Source organism: Saccopteryx leptura, chromosome 13, assembly GCF_036850995.1.
Source record: "Saccopteryx leptura isolate mSacLep1 chromosome 13, mSacLep1_pri_phased_curated, whole genome shotgun sequence".
In the NCBI taxonomy this organism is placed as follows: domain Eukaryota; kingdom Metazoa; phylum Chordata; class Mammalia; order Chiroptera; family Emballonuridae; genus Saccopteryx; species Saccopteryx leptura.
In genome coordinates this window covers 34328722-34340916 of record NC_089515.1, presented here as the reverse complement: position 1 = coordinate 34340916, position 12195 = coordinate 34328722, and the positions used below count along the sequence as shown (strand labels likewise).

The 12195-nt window shown below is 37.1% G+C and overlaps 1 protein-coding gene across 2 annotated transcripts in view; it reads left to right on the top strand.

The window, feature by feature from the left end:
* The window catches only part of EXOC6 (exocyst complex component 6), a 182964-nt gene that overhangs the window by 70029 nt on the left and 100740 nt on the right, over window positions 1-12195 (top strand). For both annotated transcript variants that reach the window (XM_066355669.1, XM_066355668.1), the window contains exons 11-13: window positions 20-140; window positions 2049-2120; window positions 11164-11261. In XM_066355669.1, the coding sequence (XP_066211766.1) occupies window positions 20-140; window positions 2049-2120; window positions 11164-11261 (291 nt within the window). The remainder of the gene's footprint in view (window positions 1-19; window positions 141-2048; window positions 2121-11163; window positions 11262-12195) is intronic.

Below are 12195 nucleotides of genomic sequence, written 5' to 3'. Positions count from 1 at the left end.
TGGTAATTACTGTTTTTAGGTTCTTTGTGGTTGAAGATCACATTTTACATGTGACCCAAGGATTAGTAACCAGGGCATACACTGATGAACTTTGGAACATGGCCCTCTCAAAGATAATTGCTGTCCTTAGAGCTCATTCAGTAAGTCAGACAGTTTATGCTACTAAATTCTTAATTTAGTTCCTTTAAGAACTTCTGAGACGTAGAATATCAGAGGAAAACTGTACTTCCATTATTCTGCACATCTTTGGTAATTGCTCAGATTTAGAAGTAGTAATGTCAGTCTTGTATTTGGTAATATTGGGCTTTGATTTTTGCAACTGACTGGGGCTTCCCAGGGCACATTTTTCAGCATTACAGCCTGACCTGTGGTGGCGCAGTGGATAAAGCATTGACCTGGAACACTGAGGTTGCTTTTTCAAAACCCTGGGCTTGCCCGGTCAAGGCATATGTGGGAGTTGATGCTTCCTGCTCCTCCCCCCCTTCCCCTCTTCTCTCTCTCTCTCTCTCTCCCTCTTCTCTCTAAAACGAATAAATAAAGTATTTAAAAAGGAATTTTAGTTCAGCTTATTGAAAATGAAGAAATAAGCTGGTCTCATTTGTCTCAACTGACCTCTTCATTAGATCACTGAAAAACAGAATAAACACAGGATTTTTAATTATCATTCCAAATTCTTTGCTTCCAAAATATACTCTACCATGAAGACTCAATAGAACTTGTTCTTTGATGTTCATAATTTGTAGTAATACAGTTACAAATTTCTTTTAGATATACAGTGTCAAAATTTGAACTTATTTGAAAATGAATCTTTATGTAATTTCTTTTTTTTATGAAAGTAAAATAATCAAGTGTTTTGTAATATTCCTCTTGTGGAAATAATAAATCTTAGTGTTATAAAGATTACTGAAATTAATAATTGCTCTGTATAGACTGTTTTTAAGACAATTTTAGTAGTCCACCTTTTAGTAAAATCTCTTTATACTTAAAATTTTACAAGTTTATTTATAATTTTTTTATTGAGAATAGAGATGGGAAATATTGTAAAGGAGGATTATTAACATGATATTTAGATTATAAATACACTACGTTTTTATTTATTAGGAATGTAGATTCTTGATACATATTTGTCTAGTAAACTAATTTACCTAACATACCATGTATTGTTCAGACCATCACTGAATATGTAAAATTATAGTATGATTTCTATTAATTCCATGACATGAAATATGAAGTTATAATATGTTAAATGCAACCTGTCACACTCAAAATCTTATTAAATACTGTTATGGGGACAAGCCCTGGCCGGTTGGCTCAGCGGTAGAGCGTCGGCCTAGCGTGCGGAGGACCCGGGTTCGATTCCCGGCCAGGGCACACAGGAGAAGCGCCCATTTGCTTCTCCACCCCTCCACCGCGCTTTCCTCTCTGTCTCTCTCTTCCCCTCCCACAGCCAAGGCTCCATTGGAGCAAAGATGGCCCGGGCGCTGGGGATGGCTCTGTGGCCTCTGCCTCAGGCGCTAGAGTGGCTCTGGTCGCAACATGGCGACCCCCAGGATGGGCAGAGCATCGCCCCCTGGTGGGCAGAGCATCGCCCCTGGTGGGCGTGCCGGGTGGATCCCGGTCGGGCGCATGCGGGAGTCTGTCTGACTGTCTCTCCCTGTTTCCAGCTTCAGAAAAATGAAAAGAAAAAAAAAACAAAAAAAAAAAACTGTTATGGGGACAAAGTGCATTTTACTATTTCTTTGAACTGAATTATTTTATTTTGGTGAATTACTAAGAAAATACTTAAATTGTCATTCTTATATTAGAAAAAAGTAATATATTTGTGTCTCTTATATATCATTTTATGATCTTTCCCTAAGAATTTTTATTAGAGGAAGCTATTACTAGAAGTAGCTCTAATAACCAAGATTTAAAATCTATTCTAAGTCTGGTAGATTAAAGAAAAAATTTCAGGTTTCATTTTAGTTTTTAACCTAACAACTGGTTTGTGTTTGTTTGTTTCCACTGCTTTCCTCCCCTCCCCTCCCCATCCTGGCTCCATTCCCCAGTCTTACTGCACAGATCCTGATCTCGTTCTGGAGCTGAAGAATCTCATTGTAATATTTGCAGACACTTTGCAGGTTGGTGATAATCTGACATTCAATTAATGGCTATTTTAAGCACTTAAAGATATAGAAAACAATAGATGTGCCAGTTAAATTTATTGTGATTAATGGTAGTAAATTAGCAGTAACCAAATACTTACTTATATATTCATATTCCCCTATTACCTAGGGCTTTTCGTTACCACTTTCTTCCTGATTAGGACACTTGGACAGAGCTCATGGAATATTACCATCTTTTAAATATTGGTCATTCAGTTAGAATAAAATATTTTTGTAGTTAAAAAAATACATGGTGCTCTGGCCAGGTAGCTCAATTGGTTGGAGCATCCTCCTGATGTGCTCGAGCAGTGGTAGTCAGCCTGGTCCCTAGCGCCCACTAGTAGACGTTCCCGCTTTCATGGTGGGCGGTAGCGGAGCAACCAAAGTATAAATACAAAGATAGATTTAACTATAGTAAGTTGTTTTGTAAAGATTTATTCTGCCAAACTTAGCGAAAATCCGACATGAAGTACTTGGTAAGTAATTATTATTATATGCTTTAACTTGCTGTAACTCTGCTTTATAAATTTTATAAAGTAAAGTTACTTCTCTACTTTATAAATCACCATTAATGTGGAACCGGTGGGTGGTTAGAAAATGTTACTACTAACAGAGATACAAAAGTGGGTGGTAGGTATAAAAAGGATGACTACCCCTGTGCTAGGGTTATAGGTTCTGACTCCTTCGGGGCACATGCAGGCATCAGCCAGTGGGTTGCATAGATGGGTTGAGCAGCAAATAGATGTTTCTCTCTCTCTCCCCCCTCCTCCCTCCCTCTCTTCCCTCCTCTCTCTCTCTTTCTACCTACCTCTCTACCTATCTCTCTCCCTCTCCTTCCTCTCTTCCTCTCCTTCTAAAATCAATCAATAAATAGAATTTTAAAAAAACTACTGACAGACACACAAAAAAATTAGTGCAGTGGAAAGAACTCTGAAGTAGAAATTAGAAGATACAAGTTCTGCCTAAGACGATGATCATGGTCCCTGGAAGTCAGACAGGCCCTGGGTTTGTGTTCTACCTCCACTCTTGACTAATTATATGTCTACATGTTTTCTAAACTTTATATTCTCATTTGTGAACATAGATTTATGACTAGTTTTCAGAATTGTTTTGAGTTTTAAATGTAATAATTATGAAAACACAGTTTGAAAGTTGTATTCACTTGTTTCCTTCCAAATTTCAGATGTACTATGACTATGAGCGAATTACTTTACTTCTTTGAGTTTTTTAAAAATAATATTAAAACTGAATTATCTCTGACCTGTGGTGGCGCAGTGGATAAAGAGTCGACCTGCAACTCTGAGGTTGCCGGTTCAAAACCCTGGGCTTGTTTTGTCAAGGCACATATGGGAGTTGATGCTCCCTGCTCCTCCCCCCTTCTCTCTCTCTCCCTTCTCTCTCTAAAAGGAATAAATATATTTTTTAAAAAACCAAAAAACTGAATTAGCTAACAACTCAATGTCTTGTGATTTTCACTACCAAAGTTTTAAGCTTGTTCCTCTTCCTTTGCCATAGGATTGACTGCATATTGTTTTCATGTTTAAATATATGAGATTTTTATGATTGAAATAATATTTTATGAAATATAGACTAAAATTTTTTCAAAGTGTGATAATAGATGTTACGTAAGTAAGACTTCTCTGTTCAAAACGTTTAGGAAATGCTAAGTGAAGTAAAACAGAATTGTCCATTAGAAGCCTTTCCCAGAGCAAACTTATGCCATACATTTCCAAAAGGAAAGTGGTTATGCAGCATTTTTCCAATATATTTGACCCCTTGATTCTTTTTTCCCCTTATAACGTCTGTTAGATCTAGAGCTTTATAAAATATGCTTTGGAAAATGCTAATTTAAATTGTTCACTTCATCACAAGAGTCTTTCCATCCTAGAAAAATAATTGTCTAACTTTATTTAAAAACCTACAAAGAAGATTTCAGAAGCTCCTTTAGTAAATTATTTGATTTGCCTTTATATCGTTATTATTTGTATAGCTTGTACAGCAAGACCAAAATAATGTCTTTTGTTTTTATAAGTTTTGGGACAAATCTATATATAATACTGCTCTCTATGCAAAAAAAAAAAAAAAAAAAAAAAAAAAAGAAAGATTAAAAAAAGCAAAATAAAACCAAAACAAAACTTTTGGTAAGTTTTATTAGAGATTGCCTTAACTTTTTATGCCTATCTGTAAGTAACTTTAAGGAGTTTTGCTATCCTTAATGACGTAAAGCATTCCTACTCAAAGTATGGTCTGGGGACCAGTGCTCTGCAAACTCTTACTAGATAGCACATTGTCATGGATCCAGAATAAAAAGAAACTCTTTTCAGAATGTAATACAACTACATCACTAAGTACAAAGTGTAGCTCAACTGACATTTTTTTGTAACAAGACTTTCTTGATGTAGGTGATAGCATTGTTTAATATGTTTTCCAGTCTTATTGAGAAATTATTTACATCACTATATAGGTTTAAGGAATATAGCACGATACTATGATTACATATATATTGTGAAATGATTATAACAGTAGGCCCAGTTAACCACATCTTCTCATATAGAACCAATAAAAAGGAAAGGAAAAATGAAAACAAATTTTCTCCTTACGATGAGAACTCCTAGAACAGGGGTCGGGAACCTATGGCTCAGAAGCCAGATGTGGCTCTTTTGATGGTTGCATCTGGCTCGCAGACAAATCTTTAAAAAAAAATAATAATAACGTTAAAAATATACACCATTCTAACGTATTACAGTCCATTCATTTCCTACCACTCATATTCATGGTTGCGGGTGGCTGGAGCCAATCACAGCTGTCCTCCAGGACAACACCAAATTTTATTGGATAATGCATAATGTACACGGGTTGTTGTGAGGTCAGGAAGTAAACTTCCCTCCTTTTAATCAAGTAGTCAGCTAGCTAACTGCAGAAACCCTTTTGACGAAGAAGATGGCTAAAAGAAAAAAAGATGAGTATCGTACTTTTCAGCAGGAATGGACAGAGGAATTCGCCTTTGTGGAGAGAGCAGGTTCTGCAGTGTGTCTAATATGCAATGATAAAATTGCTTCGATGAAATGGTCAAATATAAAGCGGCACTTCAACAAACGCCATACTACATTTGCATTGAAATATCCAGCGGGGGACAGCAGGAAGAAAGCATGTCAAGAGCTACTGTGCAGAGTGCAAGCTAGTCAGCAGCAACTCCGTGTTTGGACCCAACAAGGTGACTGGAATTCGGCTAGCTTTGCTGGTGCTTTAGCAATTGTGAGAAATGAAAAGCCATTCAGAGATGGGGAGTATGCCAAAACATTCATGCTTGATGTTGCCAGTGAACTTTTTGACGACTTTTCGGATAAAGACAAGATAATCAAACGAATAAAAGACATGCCTCTGTCGGCAAGAACTGTTCATGATCGTACCATCCTGATGGCAAATCAAATTGAGGCAACACAAGTGAAGAACATAAATGCAGCACCATTCTTTTCTCTTGCTTTGGATGAGTCAACAGACGTAAGCCATTTATCCCAGTTCAGTGTGACTGCAAGGTATGCTGTCGGTGACACACTACATGAGGAAAGTCTTGCTGTTTTGCCTATGAAAGAGACAAAAGGGGAAGATTTATTCAAGTCTTTCACTGAGTTTCACTAAAGAAAAATATCTACCGATGGATAAACTTATTTCGGTGTGTACTGATGGTGCTCCGTGCATGGTGGGGAAAAACAGGATTCGTAGTGCTTCTTTGTGAACATGAAAAGACACCCATCCTAAGTTTTCACTGCATCCTACATCAGGAGGTGCTTTGTGCTCAGATGTGTGGTGAGCAGCTTGGTGAGGTGACGTCGCTGGTCATTCGGGTGGTCAACTTTATTGTTGCCCGAGCTTTAAATGATCGCCAGTTTAAAACACTGCTGGATGAAGTTGGGAATAATTATCCTGGTCTGCTTCTGCACAGCAATGTGCGTTGGTTGTCAACAGGGAAGAGGCTCAGCCGTTTTGCGGCTTGTTTGAGTGAAATTCGGACTTTTCTTGAAATGAAAAACGTCGAGCATCCTGAGTTAGCAAACACTGAGTGGCTCCTGAAATTCTGCTATCTCTTGGACATGACTGAACATCTGAACCAGTTCAATGTGAAAATGCAAGGCATTGGAAATACAGTCTTATCCCTTCAACAAGCAGTGTTTGCATTTGAAAACAAGCTGGAACTCTTCATCACTGACATTGAAACAGGTCGTTTACTACACTTTGAAAAACTGGGAGAGTTTAAAGATGCATGCACAGCAAGTGACCCTGCTCAACATCTTGATCTCCAGCAGCTAGCAGGCTTCACATCTAATCTCCTGCAGTCATTTAAAGTGTGCTTTGGAGAATTTCGTGAGTTCACTCATCTTTTTAAGTTCATCACCCATCCATACGAGTGTGCAGTGGATGATGCTGCCCCGAATTACATCCCTGGTGTCTCCGTCAGAGATTTTGAGCTATGAGCTGCTGACCTGAAGGCCTCAGACATGTGGGTGAATAAGTTCAAGTCACTGAATGAAGATTTGGAAAGACTTGCATGACAGCAAGCAGAGTTGGCAAGCAAACACAAGTGGGGAGAAATGAAAAAACTTCAACTCGCGGACCAGCCGATTGTCAAAACTTGGAACACGCTTCCCATCACATACCCCACACTGCAGCATGTGAGTATTGCTGTACTGACAATGTTTGACTCTACGTGTGCATGTGAGCAGTCTTTCTCGCATCTAAAGAACATTAAGACCAACCTATGATCATGTTTAATGGATGGAAGTCTCAACGCCTGCATGAAGCTTAACATATCAACCAGACTACAAAGCCATCAGCAAACCATGCAGCACCAGAAGTTGCATTAATGGTAAGAAGTACTTTATTCATCATTGGTTAGCAACAGCATAACAACGTTATTAGAAAGAATTCAGAGACTTATTGTACTTTAAAAGTGTTGGTCTTACATAAAATGCACACATTTACTTGTATTTAATGTTAAACATATTGTATGGCTCTCACGGAATTACATTTTAAAATATGTGGCATTCATGGCTCTCTCAGCCAAAAAGGTTCCCAACCTCTGTCCTAGAATTTACTCTTAACTTTTCTGTTTGGCATACATCAGTGTTAGTTATAGTCATCATGTTGTACATTACATTTCTAGTACTTCTTATCTTATAACTGGAAGTTGGTACCTTTTGACTGCCTCCAATTTCTCCTCCTTATATCCTCCACTTCTGGTAACAACTCTGGTCTCCTTTTCTATAAGGTGTTTTTTTGTTATTGTTGCTCTTGTTTTTAGATTCCATATATAAGCTAAATTATACAGTATTTGTCTTTCCCTGTCTGTCTTATTTCATTTAGCATAATGCCTTCAAGTCTGTCCATGTTGTTGCAAATGGTGTTAAAGACTGTAGTATAGTAGATGGGTATGAGCAAAGAAGGGCAAATAGTAGTATTGCAACTGAGAAGGTAGTTTGACCCAGTTTGTGGCAGACCTTGTGGAATTTGAGTAAGCCTTCTATAGTTTTTAACCAGGGAAATGGCATGATCAGATTTGCAGTTTTAAATGATAACACTGGGGAACAAAATTTTTGTTGCATCCATAAAAACACTTGTTCTTACTTAATTCGAGTGTGCTGATCTCAAATCTGACATTAGTTTTTCTCTGTAAGCTACAGTTTATTTGCAATTCAAGAGTTTAGGTTTTCATCTTATTGTAAAATTTTCAACATTTAGTTTAACATAATGAAGTAGAATGTCTTCTTGGGCATCATCTTTGTGAAAATATAATAATTTATACTAAAAGATATGATTGCATCAGAATTTGTCTACAATTTCAAAATAGAACATATTAAACACTTATTTTAATCATAAAATTTGCACAAAACTTATTTAAATTCTATTCAGGCAAAAATTTGCATTTGTAGCTCTTGCGTTTGTGTACTTGTTGAGGACAATCTCGTTTGATGCTCCAGCAGTAGTCTGCTCATCACTAACAGCTCCAAGATTTTCAGGAAACATATCAAGGTGACTGTTCAGGAAGTGAATCTTAACGCTCATGTTCCATCCAATGTCGTGGAAAGCCAACAGCATCCTTTGAACCAGAAGTTTATAGTTTTCTGGTTTTTTGTTGCCAAGGAAGTTTTTTGTAACTGCCACAAAAGATTTCCATGCTGCTTTCTCCTCCTTATTCATCTTCCTGGCAAATTCTTCATCACATATGATGGTTCAAATTTGAGGTCCATCGAATACACCTGCTTTTATCTTCTCAAAAGACAAGGCAGGAAAAGCAGAAATAATATGTTGAAAGCATTCACTTTTTCTATTCAAAGCCTGAACAAACAGCCCATTAAGCCAAGTTTGATGTGAAATGGGGAAAAAATGATCCTGTCTCGATTAACTACAGGTTCATTCACAATATTTTGCATCCCTACTTCCAGAGCTTCACGTTTTGGCCACTCCTTCTGTGTCCAGTGTTTTTCCCGAGCTCGGCTGTCCCACAAACACAGAAAGCAAGGATACTTCATGAAACCTCTCTGTTGTCCTAGCAGGAAATTTACCATTTTAAGATCCACACAAATGATCCAGTTATGCTCCTCAAACTTCAAAAAGTCAAGGACAATTTTTATGTCATTCTTACTAAGTCATTCAATTCGGGTTGGCTAAACTGCTGAGGGGTTAATGACTGCTTGGCATCAGAAGAAGACCCTTCAGATTCTACAACCATTTCTTCAAAATACACTTGATCACCATGTTCACTTTCTTCATCCTTAGAAGAAATAAAACCATTGAACAGTGGAAACGGGAGTGTCTCAAAGTGTGGGATAGGTCGTATTGCTGAAGGAATATTAAGATATGCGATCATATGCCGTTTTTTCTTGCCGATGTCCTTTTTATGGATCAGACAGAAATAACAGTCACTGCTGTGGTCCTTGGGTTCACATCAAACCATGGGAATACCAAAAGGCATTCCTTTGCATTTTCCTTTTGTCCAGTCACAAAGCATTTTCTCACAATTATGACACACAATATGAGGAGCCCAATTCTTGTCTTGATCGCCAAGGGGAACTTGAAAATAGGCAATATATGCACATGTCACAAATGATGAAATATTGCGCTTTTGACATTGAAGTGTGTAACAGCCAAATATATAATAGAAGGTGCAGGACTATTCTTACATTTACACCTACTCGAAGAAGCCATGATCGATCTTAAAACAAAATAAGAGGGTGTTTTTATCAGATAATAATTTTTTACATTTAAAAACAACTACAATTATGTGAAAATGATGTTTGTAAAACATTAATTGCCTTGTGGTTATGTTCAATCCAAGAGTGGTTGTCCTTTAACTCCCAATTTAAAAACCAATGCATGCCATTAACTGTAACAAAAAGAAATTAAAATTGCATAAAAGCTAGAGCATGCACCAAAAAACATTTCAGATTTGGAATCAGCGATGCAGAAATATATAGAAACAGTTTTAAAAGCTCATGCAACAGAAGATGAAAAAAAAAATTGTTCCCCAGTGTAATTTTTAGTCTGGGCAATAGGTTGAGTGAAACAGACAGCTGGTTGGAATTTCAGTTAGGAAGCGCCTACAACTGTCTATGCAAAAGATGTTAAAGAACGGAAATAAAGCAGTGGCACTGGGAATATTTCTGGATAAAAAGAAAGTTGGTTTAAGTGTTGGAGAAAAATTATAGATTTGATTTGTAAAGGAGGTAAAATCAAAAGAATTTGGTGACTGATTAGATGTTTCTGTGAAGGGGCATTTAGATGATTTTCAAGTTCTTTTCCTGATAAACTGGATTGATGATACAACCATTAACAGAGATAGAAAATAAGAAAAACACTTGGTTTAGCTGGAAAGGGAGGAGGTAAGTTAACTTGAATATGCTTGCTAGCAGACTCACTGGAGATGTCCTCCACGTGTTAGAACTAAATAATCAGCATTTACAGAGGTGTAGCTAGAGATACAGATTCAGGATAATAAAGTAGAGTTTGAAGGCAGTAGTCTAGAGATTGCCATAGAGAGTTAGAAGGAAAGATTGAAGGATGGAGATAGGAGGAATAAGGAAACTGGGAGGATTATTTATTAGCAAAAGGAGAACAAAGCGAGAGAGTGGCATTATAGAATTCAAAGCAGAGGAGTTCAAGAAAGAGAAGGCAGAATGAGAGGTCATTGAATTTTATATGTAAGAGATGATCTGTTGAGAGCAGTTTCAATAAAGAAATAGGAATGGGAGGCACGTTGTTATACGGCTTGGCTATGAAAGGAGTAACAAGCAGCTGGCAGGCACAGTTTTTTTTGTTGTTGTTGTTAGCAGTTTAAAGAGGGGAGGCGATTTAGCATACATATTTAGTCAAGAGAAAGAAGCTAGTAGAAGTGTAAGACACAATAGAGTGAATAGATAATCCTTGGAGTGGTTCTAACAGGATGAGACAAGATCAAGAACTAAGATGAAGAGATAAACCTTGATAACTCTGAGGTGAGTGAAAATGTTTGGCCTTGACATGGGCAAAATTTCAGTGAATTTAGAGTTGGAAAGAAATAGTTTTGGAAGGTGTATGTTTGATGGAAAGATATAAACTTTCCCTGTACAAAAAAGTCAATCTTAAATTAAAGGTGCAAAAGGAAGCCAGAATGTTTTAGAATATATTCCCATTTCTTTTTGTATCCTATTTAGGGGCCACTACTCAAAACACAGTCACAGACATAGTTAATCTTGAACGTTTTCACCAGTTCCGACTTTCAATACTTTTTAAGGCTACCAAAGAAATCCAGAGTGAAGAGAGAGAAGAAATGGAAAAATTATTTCAGTTTCATAAAACTCTTTCTTACCTAATTACAACCTAGTAGAAAATCAAAAGGATAATCTTCTATTCATACTGTTGTAATGGCATGCAATGTGAGATAGTTCATGGTCACTTTCAAACAATTCAGTATTCCCAACATTTTTTAAATGAATTTTTTTTTTTATTTGACTTGCTTATCTGCTTTTTTATGTGTGTGTTTTAGGGTTATGGGTTTCCAGTGAACCGACTTTTTGACCTTCTATTTGAAATAAGGGATCAGTACAATGAAACACTGCTCAAGAAATGGGCTGCAGTTTTCAGGTTAGTTTAAGCCATGGTGCCTTAATGTGGTGAAAAGGTTTGTCAAATGCTGAAGTAATTGACTTTGTATTTAGCAATGAAAAATGTATACTATAATTTTTTATTGTGGTAAAATATACGTCACACAGAATTTATCATTTTAAACTTTAAAAATGTATAGTTTAGTGACATTAAGTACATTTACATTGTAACCATCACCACTATCTCTCCAGAACTTTTTCATCTTCCCAACCTGAAACGACCAACTTAACAGTAACTCCCCATCCCTCCTTCTAGCCCCGCAGTCACCCTTCTACATTGTCTCTGTGAATTCTATGACCGTTCTTGGTACTTCATATGAGTGGGATTGCACATATTTAATACACATTGGTATTTTTTCATGTCTGGATTATTTCACTTGGCCTGCTTTAAGGTTCATCTGTGTTGTAGCATGTGTTGTTTCTGCCACTTTCTTTTTGTCCCCACCAGTATGGCTTTCATTCAAATCCCTATCACCTTGTATTCACATTATTCTTCATTCTTTCTAATTGGCCTCTCTGTGTTCATGATTGTCCTTTTCCCAGTGTATCTTCCACATTTCTCTGCCTTACACCTGTTAATGGTATTCCATTGCCTACAGTGTAAGTTCTGGATCCTCAGACTGTCCACCTGTCCAGCCTCATTGTACATCACATCCCTGGTAAACATTAAGCTCCAGTGACGCTTTGCTGCCTGTGGTTTTACATCTCGTCCCCACACTCATACTTTTTTACCCTTTATGCTTTTGTAGGTTATGTTTCATCTTTCTGAAATGCTATTCTCCCAGAATCTCATTAAAAGTGTTTCTTTTTATCTTTAAAGACCCTACAGAGCTCATACTTCTCCTAAAACTTTTATTAGATGTCCCCTACCTACTCTGATAATGTTAATCACTTCTTCCTTTGTCTCGTTTCTG